At 41.4% G+C, this 19,528-nt stretch overlaps 1 protein-coding gene across 3 annotated transcripts in view; it reads right to left on the bottom strand.

Annotated features, from left to right (window-relative positions):
• RTN4IP1 (reticulon 4 interacting protein 1) overlaps nucleotides 1-19,528 on the bottom strand; it is a 110,075-nt gene that overhangs the window by 11,639 nt on the left and 78,908 nt on the right. For all 3 annotated transcript variants that reach the window (XM_007190649.3, XM_007190647.2, XM_007190648.2), the window contains 3 exons: nucleotides 15,312-15,360; nucleotides 4,819-4,955; nucleotides 1,380-1,563 (listed from right to left, as the gene is read on the bottom strand). In XM_007190649.3, the coding sequence (XP_007190711.2) occupies nucleotides 1,380-1,563; nucleotides 4,819-4,955; nucleotides 15,312-15,360 (370 nt within the window). The remainder of the gene's footprint in view (nucleotides 1-1,379; nucleotides 1,564-4,818; nucleotides 4,956-15,311; nucleotides 15,361-19,528) is intronic.

Raw genomic sequence — 19,528 nt, 5'->3', positions numbered from 1 at the left:
AAAATCAAATCTTTGAAACCCCCAGAATGCCATCAATAGTTAGAATTTCTGATTCACATGGGACATGTACTGTCAAGACAAGTTGATACAATTCCAGAAGAAGCATGATGGTTCCATTAGTCTTTGTAGCCTCAGTGACGGAAGAATACAATTTCCTTCAGGTTTTTATTTATTTATTTATTTATTTATTGGCTGAGTTGGGTCTTTGTTGTTGCACGTGGGCTTTCTCTAGTTGCGGCGAGCGGGGGCTACTCTTCCTTGCGGTGTGCGGGCTTCTCATTGCGGTGGCTTCTCTTGTTGCGGAGCACGGGCTCTAGGCGCGCAGGCTTCAGTAGTTGTGGCGCACAGGTTTAGTTGCTCCGTGGCATGTGGAATCTTCCCGGACCAGGGCTCGAACCCGTGTCCCCTGCATTGGCAGGTGGATTCTTAACCACTGCGCCACCAGGGAAGCCCCTTCCTTCAGGCTTTTGAAATTCAAAAAAATTCCCATGGACCTCTAAAGGTCCGAAAGCCCCAGTCTGGGAGTCACTGGCATATCCCAGTGTTACTACCATGAAAACAGCCAGCTCTACGCTGTCTTAATGACGCTTCTGCCTTCATATACAAGAGACTGTATGTATTAAGACAGTGAAACAGAGAGCCATCAGGTGCAGACAAGAAAAAAGCAGAAGGTGTATCAGATGGAATCAGGAGCGGTAATAATAGCTAATAATAAAGGCTAACATTTAACGGGACTTCCCTGGTGGTGCAGTAGTTAAGAATCCACCTGCCAATGCAGGGGACACGGGTTGGAGCCCTGGTCTGGGAAGATCCCACATGCCGCGGAGCAACTAGGCCCATGCACCACAACTACTGAGCCCGCGCACCTAGAGCCCGTGAGCCACAACAAGAGAAGCCACCGCAATGAGCAGCCCATGCGCCGCAATGAAGAGTAGCCCCCACTCGCCGCAACTAGAGAAAGCCCTCACGCGGCAAAGACCCAACGCACCAAAAATAAATAAATAAATAAATTTTAAAAATAAATAAATAAAGGCTAACATTTAATAAGAGCGTCATGGGTACCAGGCATTGTGCCAAGTTCTTCACATGGGTGGATTATCTCATTTAATCCTTATAACATACAGTAAGGGAGATACACCATTAGCCTCATTTCTCAGGTGAAGATGTTGAGGCTTAGTGATGCTAAGTAACTTACACGGGGCTACACAGCTACCAAGTGGAGGCCAGAATTTGTACCCCGTCAGTACGTGACTCCAGAGCCCTGCTTGCAGCCACTGTGCTGTGCTGGCTCCACGAGAAAAGAAACTGGCTAGGAGGAAACCAAATTCCAGAAGCCCCAGGGGCCTGCTTGCTCTCACCAACCAAGACTCTCCCCCTACCTTCAACGTCTTAGAGCCCACGGTGACGCCTGTCTGCAACATGCCATCCGCTATGCCCAACCGGTCCATGTTCAGGAGGAAAGGAATCACCAAAGTCACATACGTGGCTCCTGACCACTTCTTGAGACAATTTAGAGCCCATGTTTCGGTGGATCCACCAACACTGTCGAGGATAAAATCAAACCTGGAGAGGAAGAATCAAATCAAAACATCCTGGTCAGCCTTTATCCAAGCTGCCTTCACTCCCAGCGCCAGTTAGCTACAGCGTTTGTTTCCGTGACAGCTCGCAGACAGCAGCGGGTGGATGCCCGGACAAAGGAGAAAAGGGCACACCCACTTACTGGATCTCGGGGATTTCTCCACCGTAAGTCAATGCCATCTTTTTAAATCATAAAATCATATTATTTTCAAATACTTTAAGAATGACTTAAACAAGTGGTTTTCAACCAAGGGTGATTTTGGCCCCCAGGAGACATATAAGGCAATGTCTACAGACATTTTTAGTTGTGACAATTGGGGGAGGCGGTGGGAAGGGGGTACTGGCATCTAGAGGCCAGGGATGATGATAAACATCCTACAATGCACCGAACAGCCCCTCACAACAAGAAATTATCCAGCCCACAGTGTCAGTAGTTGAGAAACTGAGGTTGCCAAGGCTGAGAAACCCTGACTCAAGCTTTATAGAAAACTGCAAAGCTATCCATCCAATGTAAGTCAAAGTACTCTTTCGTTCACATGAATACTTGAGAGAAAAGTGTATTAGGTTTTGACCCACACAAGTCATTTGCTTGTATTCCCTCCACAATCAGAACTGCTTGTAGAAGCATCCTCTTCACCTTATGGAATTTTCTTCTTTTGGTTTCATGCACGTCAGCACAATGCAAAAGACAAATCAACAGCCTGCTCTCAATCTTCAGTTCTGCTCCAACATGCCAAAAAAATCCAGTCATAATGGAATCCACAGGAACTGACAGATATTCAACTCCTTAAATCTAATCTAAAATTGCTATAATCGCTACATTCTACTTAAAGGGGATAAAACCCAATGAAGCCTTAAAATACTTTAGAAAACAAAGATCTATTTAGAGAATGCATGCTTATATATTAAGCAAATTAATAGAGGAATTCCTTTTTGGTAAATCCTTTTTCCCTCCTAAATCCATCTGGATGAAGTCAAACATCAAAGCTTCTAAAACCAGCTTTGGCCAACTTTGTGGCTCTTGAGTTTTTCATGGGACTAAACTAAAGAAGGGCAAATAAAAATTAAAAGATATGAAGTGCAGGAGAATGACCTTACTAGATGACTATCCTCATTAGAAAAGAACAGAAAAATTCTTTTTTATGAGTTTAAGTTTCTGCTTAAGTTTCTACTTTTAAGTTCCTATTTCATTCCCAAATTTTGGATAAACAAACATGATGACACTTCATTTAGATAAAACTTAAGGGCAGCCTGGTATTATAGAACTGGCACTGCCTGCAAAAAGAAGTCCAGAGACCAGGCTGTAGACCCAGCTCTCCCACTAATGATTAAGTGGCATGACCCTGAGTATGAAAAAAACTCCTAAATCCTCTGCCCCTTATTTTCTCGACTATAACGCCATAGAGTAGGACTGAAGGATTTCAAAGCCCTTTCCTGCTGTAAAACCCTAGGATTCAAATCTAAAAGGCTGCTATTTGGAAGGAGGAACAAATTTATTCTAGGTGGATTCTAGGTGGCCAACCTCCAGGCAGAAGTTACAAAGGTCAATTTTAACTACAGCGATCATTAAAAAAATAACAGCCTGCATTTGCGAGCTGGTGAGGACTCCTGACTGGGCAAGAGCAAGCAGAAGGGGCAGGGCCTCTGGGCGAGACGCGGAGGAAGAGCGGGAGGCGCTGGGCGGGAGGCTAGCCTGGGGGGAGGCTAGCCTGGGGGCACTCTCGCCTTCACCTGTCAGGGCCTCTCTTCTCTGGCAAAAGATTCCAGACGTGCAAAACACTCAAGGTGGATGGGGGGAAAGGGTGGGCCTTGGCCTGTCTCTGCTGCTACTCCTAGAGGCAGCAGGAGAGGTGATTGACCGAAACTACCACTATCTGGAAGCCTAGGTCCTGCCACACAGGCAGAATCTCCGCAAGGGACAGTGTTAGTCCTCGAATGTGCCGTAGGGCGTGTTCCTGCCGCGGGGGCTTTACATTTGGTGTTATCTCCACCTAGAACAAGTGCTCCTCTCCTAGATCCCCTCCACAAGTCATTAAACAAATATCGATTGTAGGTCACTACACCATCCCGGGGTCGGGGGGGATACAGCAGGGAACAAGACCCCTGCCCCCAACAAAAAAAAGTCCTATCCTCCTGGCTCGCTCCCCGAAGCCTCTGCCCAAATGCCTCACTTAGAGGCACTCTTCAACCACCCCATCGCAAACAGCCTCTTCCCTCCAAAACAGCCTTTCTTTTCCCCTTTCGCTGCATCAGTGTTCTTGAGGGCACTAACCACTAGAATACAAGCCCACGAAAGGGGGCAACGTGTCTTGTTCGCCACTGTGTCTTAGCCTGTGCTTAGAACACTGCCGAGCAGGAAGGGACATGCCATCAACAGCTCCAGGATGACAAGTGGCCGGCTGCTCCTGGCTGCACAGCCGAACATCTACTGTTGCGAGTTGCGGTGCTGGCTGAGAGGCTGGGCTGCGTCAGATAGGGGCTCCCTCTGTCTCCTTTTTTTTTAAACCCATGAAAATATACTTCTACCTAAAGTGGGCAAGAATAATTAGCTTCTGAAAACTAATTTAAAAAAGGAAAAATCTTTGAAATAGAAGCAGTAAAACAGCTTTCCAAATACTCCTCAGGCACGCTCTCCACTGCAGCTTTGCCTGGGCTGGGTGAAGACCAGATTCCTAAGCACCCCCGGCTCTGCCCGAGCCACAGTCAGGATGGACAGGGCCTGAGAGAGTTCCTGAATCCGCTCTCACTTGGTACACTCCGTCAAACCACAGCCTGGCATTCAGACGCAGCGAGAACCTCCACAGACTCGCATTACTGATATCTATACTGCCTTTGCTTCTCTGAAACCCTCATTATGAAGCCAAAACACTAATCGTGTATTTCACGTACTGCTCTATGTTCTTCTTGTGGTGTCAAATGCCCCTGGAGGGAATCCACTTCCAATTTTGCCTTCAGACCTGTTACACACCAGCAATAAAAGGAAGTTAACTTAAAAATTAGCAGAAGTCTAGGTAAGCAAAATATCTTCCTCAGTACAAATTACATTACATGATCATGCTGTATTAACATCTGGAGTTAAAACATAAACCAACCTAAATAACCTCTAGTGATGTGGAATGTTTTCGTAGATTCTTGTCTAAGATTCCAACATGACTGTAAGGCCACCCAACCATCTCAGGCTTGCATTATCAGCTGTCTTTGTTCCCACCTTCCCAATATGAACATTGTTTGAATACATACGGCTTTAAAGATTTCAACTGCTCTTCCATATTTCCAGATTTGTAATCAATTACATCATCTGCCCCAAGCTTCCTTACAAGTTCACTGGCATCCTGAGAGCAAACTGCTGTCACATGAGCATCCCACGCCTTCACTACCTGCCCAAAAAAGGAAAAAAAGGGGAGAGGGGAGTAGAAAAACTGAATTAAATAAAAAATAGTTTGCACCATGTATACATATATCAGGTTAATCTGTAGACAATTCTAAGTGCTCTGTCTTAACAAGAGTTACAGGAAGCTATCTGCCACAGACTAGTAAAATGATTAAACTTTTGTTCACTAAGAAAAATCCAAGAAATAGATCTCGTTTTCCCTGGACGAGACAGTTAGTCGCCTTGCTGTCATGAAGTTATAACCAATCCAATTCCAGAAGGGCTCAGTGCCTCACCAGCATCAGAAAAGACAGGAGTTGATGGCCTTAAGCTCAGCATTTTCAATGATGGCAAAAGTAAATGGGAAAAAAAAAAAATCATGTCCTCAGAAAATGAATATTTAAAATGCGCCCAGAACATAAAGACGCAACATCTCTTCATTTGCATCTCCAGTAAGTGTTAGTATAATCTTGAGTCAGACAACTGGGTAATCAGGTACTGGGTAATAAATGAAAGGTGCTCTTAAAAAGAGGGGAAGAAGGGACTTCCCTGGTGGTCCAGTGGTAAAGAATCCATCTTGCAATGCAGGGGACACGGGTTTGATCCCTGGTCGGAGAACTAGCAATCCATGTGCCGCGGGGCAACTAGGCCCGCGCACCACAACTGCTGAGTTCGCGCACCTCAACAAGAGAGCCCGTGAGCCGCAAACTGCAGAACGCACGTGCCACAACTAGAGAGAGAAAACCCACAAGCCACAACTAGAGAGAGGCCCACAAGCCACAACTAGAGAGAAGCCAGCACTCTGCAACTATGACCCACCACAGCCAAAAAAAAAAGAGGGGAAGAAAACATGGCCATTTTACTTTCAAAACATGCATCAGGTCCTCTCCTTTGGAGTAAAAAGACCTAAATAAATGATTTGGTGGATTTAAAATGCAGATACCTTATATTTTAAAAATAATATATTTAAAAATAACTATACTTAAAAAAAAAGGATTCAGGATTAAGTATCCAGAAAGCATCCTGCTCCAAAATTACTACAGTTCCTTTCTATAATGACAATTTCATAGAATTAAAAGGGAGCCATCATCAGCAAAACTTGAGAACAGTTACTTGAAGTTCACTGAGAAATTTTCAAATGGGCAGTTATAGGCCATAACAAATCAGCTGTTTTCTCACTCCTGTCCTCAATATCAATTTCGTGAACTTCCTTAATATAAGTTGCAGAGGTTCACTAGAATATACGAGATCTGTGTTTGTTCTGTTCACTACTGAATCCCCATTCTGTGGTACACACAGATGCTGGAAATCTGTTAAATACAAAAAACAATAAAGGATTTAAAAACTACTCACAATCTTATCTAATTTCTCACTTTTAAAAAGTAATACTGACCAAGGAATATGCCCTGGAAATCTGAGGGGAATTAAAACATTTAGGACTGACATGATATATGATAGTTTATGTTTATGGGCCACAAACAGAGACACTTGAGTATAACGACATGTTGCTTTCAACAGCAAGTCCCAAACTAAATTCAAATATGTGAAGAATACAATCCAAGATGAATATCCAGTATCTGTATAAAAAAAGAAACTGTCAAGGAAAAAGGAAATTGTGTTCTAAGCGCCTACATTTAATTTGTGTTTTCCTTAAACAGTATTAAATCCTCAGGAAGAATCTGTCATATCTTGAAACAGTTCAATGAATTTTTTCCCAAATTTCTAGATTTTCCTCTCCCACTTTGAACTATCTAATATCTTTGCACACTATTAAAAGGTTTTAAAACAGCTTTAGTTGTTTTACTATTTTATGTAAATTAAAATACAAGTACAAGAGACGTCTGTAAGGCAGACACCACTCAAGACAGAGACAGCAAGCTGCCTGCCACTCCAAAAGCTCTTCCCTGTGCCCGGTCCCCGCACCAGACCCTCTCTCCCAAAAGTCATCGTCACCCTGATATTTATAGTAATCACCTCCTTGCATTTAAAAAAAAAAAAGGTTTTATCACCCATATATGCATTCCCTAGATACCATAGTTTAGTCTTACCTACCTACCTATCTATCGATTTATTTCACTCTGCTGGGTCTTAATTGCAGCACTCAGGATCTTCGTTGCAACATGTGGGTTCTAGTTCCCTGACCAGGGATCGAACCGGGCCCCCTGCATTGGGAGTGCGGAGTCTTAGCCACTGGACCACCAGGGAAGTCCCTATCCCTTTCACTTTCTTAAAATTTATCTGTGAAAGAATCTAGGCCATGTGACCTGCAGAGTTTTTCCCACTGGAAACTCTGGAATTTCTGATTGCACACCTGGGACAGTTCTACCTGTTACTCTGTCCTCTGTATCTTCTGTTTCAATCCATTTAGCACGACTATGAATAGTGTCTGGCAAAATTATAGGATGCATAGCATATCTGGTTGTTGCCCTTTTTATTATCTCAGTGGCTGTCTACTGGTGGTTGCAAAACGGTGATATTCTCTCTCCTTTTTTCATTTAGTAGTTGGAATACTTTTTTTTTTAAAATTATTTATTTATTTATGGCTGTGTTGGGTCTTCGTTTCTGTGCGAGGGCTTTCTCTAGTTGTGGCAAGTGGGGGCCACTCTTCATTGCGGTGCGCAGGCCTCTCACTATCGCGGCCTCTCTCGTTGCGGGAGCACAGGCTCCAGACGCGCAGGCTCAGTAATTGTGGCTCACGGGCCTAGTTGCTCCGCGGCATGTGGGATCTTCCCAGACCAGGGCTCGAACCTGTGTCCCCTGCATTGGCAGGCAGATTCTCAACCACTGCGCCACCAAGGAAGCCCTGGAATATTTTTATAAAGAAACACCTCTCCTCATATATTAGTTTACTCATGTGTACAGTTCGTATAGAAAAGGCAAATAATTTTTTCCTTTTTTCAGTTTATAAAATAACAAATTGGTTTCCTATCATCTTCCAAAAGTGACCACTTTTTTAAAAATATCATCATGAACTCATGGATTTAAATACAGTTGAAGGATTTCAGTCCACTGTAATTATCATTATGATTACTGAAGCTCAAATTGTCTTCTTTGACAATCTTTGGGAGTTTCTTCAAGTTGGCTACTGAGTCTTTTTGACATGGCTCAACTAGTCTTTACTAACTTCCTTGCTATTAATATATTCTAGGCTCATTCTTGTACATTTTGCGCCCTAGATCTGGAATCTGCCATTTCTCCAAGGCGCTGCACTTTTTTCTGTGTGTAAGCAATGATATTTCAAGAGACAGCTTTACATACATACATATACAAAATATCTCTTGAGTTCATATTGATACTTCCAATTCAAATTCCAGACTGTCAAGCTTTTACTTAACCTCTTTTCTGTTACATCTGTATCTCCTTTCCTCCACTCCTAAAATCCTGGTTGTCAAAGACAAAGGGGATGACAGAATTAAAATATGCCATAAATACCCAACTGTTCCATTGTATATTACAACATAACAGTCTCTGAATAATAGTACTAATATCACTACCAATATGATTAATGAAAGGATTAAAATAATTTTAATATATGCTCTCTGTTCCTCCGCTTTTTAAAAACAGCTGTACTGTTTACCTTGTCAGAGCATATGGCTGTTACACACTATACTCTCTTTTTCTAAGCCCTCATTTAGTTTTAGTTCTACAGATAACTTATATTGAACATTTACCACCAGTCCTTGGTTCGATGTCTCTCTAGCCATTTTAGTTTTCAGAAGCTCATTTTCTAGTAGATTTCTCAGAAAGGGATCAGAAGAACATATTCCCCAAGTTCTTGCATGTTATTAACAGTTCGTATGTGCCCTTTAGTGTATGGAGCCCAGTTTTGCTGTATATAAAATTCTTAGCATATTCCTTCTCAAGTGTCTTAAATATGTTACTCTGTCCCTGCTCCCTCCACTAGCATTAAAGCACTGTTGTCAAAAAGTCTGCTGATAACTGAATTTTACTTACATGTCACATGCTCTTTTTTTAATAAAAAATAACGCTGATTTTTTTTTCTTAAAAAAAAAAAACCTGGTGTATAAAGCAGAAACTAACACACCATTGTAAAGCAATTATACTCCAATAAAGATGTTTAAAAAAAAAAAAAAAAAAGAATCGTTCCCAAAAGGGAAATGTGAAGGCAGTGCTATGGAGAAACTTCCTCTACTTAACCACTTGACTCAGTTCTAGATCATAAAGACCAAGTTTGACTTTAATTATCTTTCTTTCCAAGTCCCTTTCATTATATCCTCTGTCAGCCGTGGTTTCCTCATTTGTGAAATAAGAATAGTAATGCCCACCTTATAGTTTTGTCAGAGGATTAGACATTAAAATAATTAAATGCACCAGGATATTGTATCTAGCATCTAGTATGTACTCAATAAACCTACTTTCCTTCCCTTGTAAAACAAACAAACAAACAAAAAACCTGGTGGTGCAGCAGTTAAGAATCTGCCTGCCAATGCAGGGGACACGGGTTCGAGCCCTGGTCTGGGAAGATCCCACATGCCGCGGAGCAACTAAGCCCGCGAGCCACAACTACTGAGCCCACACACCACAATTACTGAAGCCCACGCACCCTAGAGCCTGTGCTCTGCAACGAGAAGCCACCGCAATGAGAAGCCCGTGCACTGCAACGAAGAGTAGCCCCAGCTCGCCACAACTAGAGAAGGCCCGCGTGCAGCAATGAAGACCCAACACAGCCAAAAAAAAAAAAAAAAAAATGTCCCAAGGGTGTTTTTGTTTTTCCTTTTTCTTTAAGTGCCAGTAATTTTACTAGAGTTCCCCTGGATATTGCTCATTCTGGGTCCATGTACTTAGATAAGTGCTTTGGTTATTTAATATGTAGTTTCAAATCATTTAACTTCAGGAAAGCAGGGAAGTTTCTTGAATTACTGATTTTAGTATTTGTTCTATCCCCTTGTTTTGGTTTTCTTCTTCAGAAACTCCTATTACCCATATAGCAATCTTCGTTTCTGTCTTCAGTATTTGACGCTTTCTCTGAATCTGTTTTTACCTCTTCCTTTCTTTCGTAATTTACAATTTTTCCTGTTTACACATTCTATTTCTATCAGGCCAGCATTATGTGTTGTGTTTGTTATTGAGTTCCTTCTAGTTTAGTCTTCATTGCTAAATAATTTTTTTTTTTTACTTTTTTTCTGAGTTTTGCAATTATGATTTATTTCGTTCTTTCACGCTCTCTATCGTATTTTTTTAAGATATATTGTTTATTTTTAATTAATAAATTAATTTATTTTTGGCTGCATTGGGTCTTTGTTGCTGCGCAGGCTTTCTCTAGTTGCGACGAGCGGGGGCTACTCTTCATTGCCGTGCACAGGCTTCTCATTGCGGTGGCTTCTCTTGCTGTGGAGCACGGGATCTAGGCATGCAGGCTTCAGTAGTTGTGGCGCACGGACTCAGTAGTTGTGGCTCACGGGCTCTAGAGCGCAGGCTCAGTAGTTGTGGCGCACAGGCTTAGTTGCTCCGTGGCATATGGGATCTTCCTGGACCAGGGCTTGAAACTTTTTTTTTTTTTTAATTAATTTATTTATTTATTTATGGCTGTGTTGGGTCTTCGCCTCTGTGCGAGGGCCCCCTCCAGCTGGGGCAAGTAGGGGCCACTCTTCATCGCGGTGCGCGGGCCTCTCATTATCGCGGCCTCTCTTGTTGCGGAGCACAGGCTCCAGACACACAGGCTCAGTAATTGTGGCTCACGGGCCTAGCCGCTCCGCGGCATGTGGGATCCTCCCAGACCAGGGCTCGAACCCGTGTCCCCTGCATTGGCAGGCAGACTCCCAACCACTGCGCCACCAGGGAAGCCCTCTATCGTATTTTTAACCTTTTTTTTAGCTTGTTTTTGAAATTGCCGGTTTCATTTTGATGTTTTCCAATGTGTTTTCATTGTCCGTAGATATGTTATTCTACCTTGATATTTATCTATTACTCAACCGTTTAATCTTATTAAAATATGTTCATTGTGAAACATAACACACAGAGAAAAGTGCATGGAATATAAATGTACAGTTTAACAAATTATTATAAAGCAAACACTATCTTAAGCATCACTCAAGATTAAGAACTAGAACATCTCCTCACTTCCCCCTCCCAGTCAAAACCCCCCTCACTCCCTTAGAAGTAATAACAACCATCAGGACTTTTACATGAGCCTCCCCAACCCCCCCACCCCGCCCCCGCCTTTTTGTAAAGAGATTTACTATCTAGATAAGCAGCCTTAAACACTATTGTATAGTTTCACCTGTTCCTGAGTGTCATTAAATGGAACCATATAAGGTGTTCTCTTGTTTCTGACTTCTTCCTACTTGTAAGATTCATCTACTTCATTGCACACAACTATAGTTTGTTTCCATGGCTGTGTAATGTTCCAGTGTAAGAATACACTGCAATGTACTTCCCCATTTTACTGTTGAGGGCCATTTGAGTTGTTTCCAGTTGGGGGATAATACATGTAATTCTGGTACATATCTTTTGGTGAACATGCATGTACAGTTGACCCTCTGTATCCAAGAACTCCACATGGTTGAATTCAACCAACCAACCAGGGATTGAAAATATTTGGGAAAAAAATTTGAGAAAGTTCCGAAAAGCAAAACCTGAATTAACAGTATACTTGCAACTACTTACAAAGCATTTACATTGTGTTTAGGTATTACAAGTAATTTAAAGAATATTTAAATTATACAGGAGGATGTGTGTAGGTTATATACAGATACTATGCCATTTTATATAAGGGACTTGAGCACCCGTGGATTTTGGTATCCAAGGGGATCCTGGAACCAATCTGAGGTTGGTTCTGAGGTTGGTATACTGAGGCATGACCATATGCCTATCTACAGAGTACATTCGTAAAACTGTTAGGTTTTCATAGAGCAATTTATATTCAGAGTTACTATATGGTGCCAAATTATTTTCCAAACTGGTTGTACCAATTACACTCTAATCAGCAGGGTATGATATTTCTCTTTTCCTCCCTCCCTTCCTCCCTCTTTTCCTTTCTTCCATTTACTTATTCATTAACCCACATTTACTGACCACCTGTGGATTAGGCCCTGGGTATCTGTCTTAGTCCATTTGGGCTGCTATAACAACATACCACGGACTGGGTACTTTATAAACAACAGGAACGTATTTCTCACAGTTCTGGAGGCTGGAAGTCCGAGATCAAGGTGTCAACACCTTGATGTGTTCAGAGCCCTCCTCCTGCTTCATAACCAGTGCCTTCTCTGTGTCCTCACATGGTAGAAGGGCTAAGAAGCTCTGCTGGGCCTCTTTCATAAGGGCATTAATCTCATTCACGAATGCTCCGCCCTCATGACCTAATCACTTCCCAAAGGCCCCAATACCATCACTTTGGGCATCAGGACTTCAACATATGAATTTTGGAGGGACACAAACATTCAGACCATAGCAGTATCTAATGGTGAATTAGAAAGAAGTCAAGGTGTGCATCTCCTGGGAGTCCTTTCCCCTCTCTCCCAATTCAGTGAGCAGTGGATGAGAAACGCCAGCACTATCCTGGTCCTCAAAAGGTCTGAGGCGGGGTCTGGGGAGGAGGATAGCACCCAAATTCTCCCTCCTGTAAAGCCATGTGGCAGAGCCTCTGAGTGCGCTCACTAGCCCCTATTGCGGAAAGGGCCTCTCCCCTCATCCTGAGGGGGGCTTAATCAAGCCTGCTCTCCCAGCAGCCGGCCAGTTAAGCACGTGACCACAATGGGAGCAGCCACTAGGCGCCATCCCGTTCCTAGAGGCTTGGGGCACTTTGCTTTGTTTGCGGTAAAATTTACACAAAATTCATAATTTTAACAATTTTAAAGTGTATAATTCAGTGGCTTTTAGTACAATGTTGTGCAACCATCACCACTATCTAATTCCAGAACATTTTCCTTACCCCAAACATAAACCCACACCCATCAAGCAATCATTCCCCATTCCCTCTTCCCCCCAGCCCCTGGCAACCACTAATCTGCTTTCTGTCTCTATGGATTTGCCTCTTCTGGACATGACATAAATGGAATCATACAAAAATGTGACCTTTTGTGTCTGAATTCTTTCACTTAGCATAATGTTTTGAAGGCTTATCCATGTTGTATTATGTAGCAGAATTTCACTCCTTTTGATGGCTAAATAACATTCCATTGTGTATATATACCACATTTTGTTTTTCTATTCATCAGTTGATAGACATTAGGGTTGCTGCCATTTCTTTGTCCATTATGAATATTGATGCTGCTATGAACATTTGTATACAAGTTTTTGTTTGAACATAGGTTTTCATTTCTCTCGGGTATATACCTAGAAATGGAATTGCTGGGTCATAGGGTAATTCTATGTTCAACATAAAATTAACAATTTTAAGAAACTGCCAAATTTTTTCCCACTGTAGCTGCACCATTTTACATTCCCACTAGCAATATATGAGGGTTTCAATTTCTCTACATCCTTGCCAACACTGTTATTTTCCATTTTTTTAATAGCCATCCTAGTAGGTGTGAAGTGATATCTCATTGTGGTTTTTTTTTTAATTGAAGTGTAGTTGATTTACAATATTGTGTTAATTTCAGGTATTCAGGGGTTTTTTTGCATATTATATTCCATTATAAGTTATTAGAAGATATTGGGTATAATTCCCTGTGCTACACAGTAAACCCTTGTTGCTTATCTATTTTATGGATAGTAGTTTGTATCTATTAATCCCATACTCCTAATTTGTCCCTTCCCCCTCTCCCCTTTGGTAACCATATGTTTATTTTCTATGTCTGTTTCTGTTTTGTATATAGATTCATTTGTATTACTTTTTTTTAGATTCTACATATAAGTGATATCATACAGTATTTATCTTTCTCTGACTTATTTCACTAAGCATAATATTCTCTAGGTCCATCCATGTTGCTACAAATGGCAATATTTCATATTTTATGGCTGAGTAATATTGCATTGTGTATACACACACACACACACACACAATCTCCTTAAGCCAATCATTCAATTGCAGCTTTGATTTGCATTTCCCTAATAACTAATGATGTTGAACATCTTTCCATCAACTTACTGCCCATTTTTATATCTTCTTTTAAGAAATGTCTGTTCAAGTCCTTTGTTGATTTTTTAACTGGATTGTCTTTTTGTTGTTGAGTTGTGAGAGTTCTTTACATATTCTGGATACCATACCTTTATTAGATACATGATTTGTAAATATCTGCTCCCATTCTGTGTGTTGTCTTTTTACTTTCTTGATAGTATCCTTTGATGCACAAAAGTTTTGAATTTAATGAAGTCCAATTCATCTAATTTTTCCTTCCTTTGCTTGTGCTTTTGGTGTCACCTCTAAGAATCTATTGCCAAATCCAATGTACGAAGATTTATTCCTATGTTTCCTTCTAAGAGTTTTATGGTTTTAGCTTTTACATTTAGGTCTTTAATCCAGTTTGAATTAGTTTTCACATATGACGTGAGGTAGAGGTCCAACTTCATCCTTTTGCATGTGCATCTAGTTGCTCCAATACCATTCACTGAAAAGACTATTCTTTCCCCTGTTTAATGGTCTTGCCACCCAGGTCAAAAATCAATTGGCCACTGGGACTTCCCTGGTGGTGCAGTGGTTAAGAATCTGTGCTTCCACTGCAGGGGGGCACAGGTTGGATCCCTGGTTAGGGAACTAAGATCCTACATGCTCTGTGGTGTGGCCAAAAATAAAATAAAATAAACCTTTAAAAAATAAATCAACTGACCATAGGTTTATTTCTGGATGCTCTATTCTGTTCCATTGATCTATATATCTATCTTTATGCCAGTACCACTGTTTTGATTACTGTAGTTTTGTAATAAGTTTTAAATTAGAGAAGTGTGAGTCCTCCAATTTTGTTCTTTTTCAAGATTGTTTGGCAATTTGGGGTCCCTTGCAATTCCATATGCATTTTAGGTTCAGCTTGGCCATTTATGCAAAAAATAGGCAGCTGCCATTTTGATAAGACTGCACTGAATCTGTAGATCACTTTGGGGGAGTACTGTCATTTTTATACAGCATTTTGGCTATTGCATTTCTATATATATTTTAGAACCAGCTTATCAATTTCTACAGAATTGCCAACTTCCATCCACTTTCACTGCCCATGGTCTTCTTCCTTAAAAGCTTTCCTACATTTGTTATATAGGACAGCCACAAACTCACTCATACATTAAACCACTGGAAAGGTTAACACTTCCTTCTACATTAGAAAATTTCCTTCTTAGAAGAGCAAGCTGAAATCACAATGAATGTAATTTCTCTCACCTTTCAAGGAAAAATAGTTCACAATATATAAATTTATAAATTCATGAAAATAATAATCTTCCTATTCACAAGATAAAGAAACTGTCTTACCTGTATAGCAAAAGTACCAACTCCTCCTGAAGCACCCAAGATTAAAACACTGCAATGCAAAAAAACTATAACTAATGAAAATATTAAGCCAACATAACTGGATAAACAAACAAGACATTTTCAACATGTAACTGGCTCAGATAATCCCCAAAGCAAACAAAATCATTCAGCTTCCCAAGATTCTACTACACAAGGATTTTTTAGGTTCACCAAGAACCTATAAGTGCTTAAAGTTAGACATACTATGAACTCTTTGCCAAGAATACAATATACCAAAAATACCAATGATTTGTATTTTTTAAAGTAGCTCAGATGCTTCTTGGTAACATCTGTCTTACAGTTTTTCTAGGCTTAAATTACCATAGCTTTCTCTATAAGAGGGAGCTTTGGGATCCTTTTTAGTGTGTTACAGTATATTCAGTTGCTCTCTAAGAAAAATCACATTCCTGACCACATTCTTGCCAAAGTGGAATAAACGTCTTTTGTTCAGGCACGTCCCACCACGCTCACCAGCTTTCATAAATGGAAACCAATCTTATCTTCAATTTGGCTTCTTGTTAAGCAGATGAATCTGTTGTATCAGCACAAACATGCTTGTGCTCCAGGTTTTTACCATGTTTCCTTACTGCATGTAGTCTTCCTGCCACTCTAGACCAAGGATGTGCAGCCTGGAGTTTGTGGATGAGTGCTGGTGAGAACTGTGTGAGGGTGTGAACCCTGTGAAATTGTGAACTGACTGAAATAACATGCAAAATTTGGTGAGATCATGCATATGTGCGTTGGGGAGAAGGATCCAGGCTTATCATCAATTTCCCAAAGAAGGCATGATTCAAAAGAAAATCACTAGTCAAGAATCTCTGCTTTACATATTCTCACATTTTATTCTGAATTAAGCTAGAGCTCCAGTGAACTGCCTTCCCTAGGCTGCAGAGATTCAGGTCCTCAGAAAATTGTTTGTACTGAACTGCACTTTGGTGTTCTGTTACCAGTCTAGGCTGAGAGACATTATAAAAAGTGTCCGTTTGATATTTGACACTACATTAGCTAAGGAGATACTGTTGAGAGAATTCTCCCTGAGAATTCTCTTTATGAGTGCCCACAGGAAAAAAACATTTTTCTGAAGGCTAAGTTGGTGGCAGTAGCTATGCTTCTATTTATCTGTCACTGCAAATTGTGTAACTGCAGGTTGTGGGTCCCTCTTTGACTTGGCTGCTGGAAAGTGCAGGGAATTTTGTCACCTATCTCAATCAGGTACACCTGGAACATACATTCTGTCTACAATCTTAACCCTAGTTTCATTTTATTTTTTTTTCCCTCTTACCCAAATCACAGAAGGCTGGTTGTCACCCTTTAGATCTTAGAAGTTATTAGTAATATTTGTAAGCCAGCTATTCCCTTTGAAATTACCACCAAATTACCAGCAAATGTAATTAAGACAAGTCTTTTTGAAAATGATGTTCCTTTTAGAAGAGTGACTTTTAATTTCATGGAATTATAAATTGTGAAGAATAAAAGAAACTTTAAAGATCAACTCCTCCAAAATCCTTCAATTCACACATTTAATAGCTTTAATGCTTCCTAAATGGGGGCACGGTGGGGGAGGGGAGAAGCACTAAGACTGCTTCACAGATACATCCCAAAATTAGTTCATCCATGGGATATTTTACCCTCTTATTTTGGCACATTCTTATAGAAATGTAACTAGTCAAACTCTCATTTAAGTTCTTCACAATCTAATCTTTTTTGCAACTCCGACTTCCTCTATTTCTGGAACAGAACTCTCCACCTGAGCCTCCCCAGTCCCCTCACTTGGAACCCCAAGTCCCATGCATGCTGGCCCATGCCTCAGGCTCTCAAATGCCTTTCACTGCCTGCTGAGGTCTCCCTTCCCTCAAAGGCTCAAATCCCAGTTTGCCTGCGCAATACCCTAGAGATAGCCCTGATCCTGACATCCCTGCCCGCATTTGGTGTTGGACACGTTGTTAACTTTCATTCACATGCTTGCTGCCCAGGCCATTCTGCAAGACTCTGAGGACAGAGACCTCATATTACGCCCAGCACCAGCCATACTATCCTGGGTGTAGCAGATGCCTGATCAATGTTGCTTGACTTTAAAAATCATCTAGGGACTTCCCTGGTGGCGCAGGGGTTGAGAATCCCCCTGCCAATGCAGAGGACACGGGTTCGATCCCTGGTCCGGGAAGATCCCCCATGCCACAGAGCAACTAAGCCCATGCGCCACAACTACTGAGCCTGTGCTCTAGAGCCCGCAAGCCACAACCACTGAGCCCGAGCACTGCAACTACTGAAGCCCACACACCTAGAGCCCGTGCTCCGCCACAAAGAGAAGCCACCGCAATGAGAAGCCTGCGCACCGCAACAAAAGAGTAGCCCCCGCTCGCCGCAACTAGAGAAAGCCCGTGCACAGCAACGAAGACCCAATGCAGCCAAAAAAAAAAATTAATAAATAAAAATAATCTAAATCAGCATTATATCCTACAATTAACAACAATTGCTACTACCCCAAATGAGGGAATCACCTGGCTATTTGAAAGACTGCATTAAAATTTCTTCCAATAAAGAAAAGCTTGAAATGAATTTCTAATTCTCACCCTGAGAATTAAGAGGATACCAAATACAATGGCTGCTTAAGGATCCAATGGCCAGACACATCTCCAACTCATTATTGTCAGTTCATGGCTTCCCTGTAACTCTTGATTCAAAGCAGTCTCACTCCTCCATATGAAAAAGCAAAAATGTGTTTCTTAGCAGCGCTTGGTGGAAGAGGGAGTGGTTCTGCATTAGCACCTTCAGTTCCTGACGGTGCCACTTGACGGCGCCCGCGAGCGCAAAACAGGCAAGGAGCAAGCCCAAAGAAGCGCTACAGAAGCAGGTCAGTTTGTGGAGCAGCCCTGGGGGCACACCATTCATTCTCCGGTCATGCAAACTCCATGTTTTGTGCAGGTTCAACCAGGGCCTGTACGTTTCTTTAAACAAAGAAAGTCCCCAAAACGGACAGCAGGCAAATATATTTTTCAAGCCAGCAATAAGTCAGCTGGTCCTCCATGGTTTGAAGCCCTATGGCTGAAGGAACTATTCTTGTACTCTTCAAAGCACTTTCAATACAAAGGGAAAATACTGCTGTTGCTTAACCCCTGTGGCCCTTCACTTCAGTGCTATATAGTGGGAATACTTTCTACCCAGCTTGCTATAATGGTCGTGAAATATATTCAAACTTCACCGAAGTAGTAGCCTATTTGTAGAGTGAAGAAAGGTGTACTGCTGTATCTTCTACGTATTGCTTATCGGTTTATAAAGAGTAAGGGCCCAGGAAATACTGTCTTTACAAAAAGCACTATAATTCAAAATTGCCAAGAATTTTAGTCACATTCTTCTCTTACTTCCTAAGTCCCCACGCAAAGCTTCTTTGGCAGTCAGTGGGAACTGCATTGTGGCTGATGTAAAAATATGAGAGAGGGCTTTCCTGGTGGTGCAGTGGTTAAGAATCTACTTGCCAATGCGGGGGACATGGGTTCGAGCCCTGGTCCGGGAAGATCCCACATGCTGCGGAGCAACTAGTTTCCTTCCCATGACTGAGTCACTTTGTATTTAGCATCTGGGCACCTAAGTCCTCTACAATCACATTTTTCAGTATCACAATCTTACGAGACAAGGCATCAACACCCTAATTGCCTTACACATAAAAAATATATGAAACATACTACAAAACAGCAGGCGATCCAGAAGTAGGGAATTGCCTTTCAAATTTCTACATTCTGGCTAAGCCCCAGAAATCTCTGAATGCCAGGGCCAGATATCCAGAGACCTGGGATCTAGTCCCAACTCTCTCATTAACTGAATCTCTAGGCCTCAGATTCATCAGCTATGAAATGATAATCACAGAGGTGTACTCTAGGTGTTAGTGAATGCGAATTGGCATTTTCAATCTAATTTAAGCTTATATTTAGTTTCTCCACCTTTCTAACGTAGAAGTATATGACCTTCACGATTCCCCCCAGACCACATACTTGTAATGGGAAAAAAAAAGTCACAAGAGTAGAGTGCCCTTCATTAAGTCCTAATGGCTCCGAAACAAAGCTGATTTAAATACGGCTAAATCTTCCATCAGTAGAAATAAATGGTCTTTAAAAGATAAGGATGATGCTGAAAATGTATAAACTCATCTTTTTTAGTTTCACACACTACTTTTAAATCTG

This window comes from Balaenoptera acutorostrata, chromosome 14 (assembly GCF_949987535.1).
Source record: "Balaenoptera acutorostrata chromosome 14, mBalAcu1.1, whole genome shotgun sequence".
NCBI classification, from domain to species: Eukaryota; Metazoa; Chordata; class Mammalia; order Artiodactyla; family Balaenopteridae; genus Balaenoptera; species Balaenoptera acutorostrata.
This window is presented reverse-complemented; position numbering and strand designations above follow the sequence as displayed.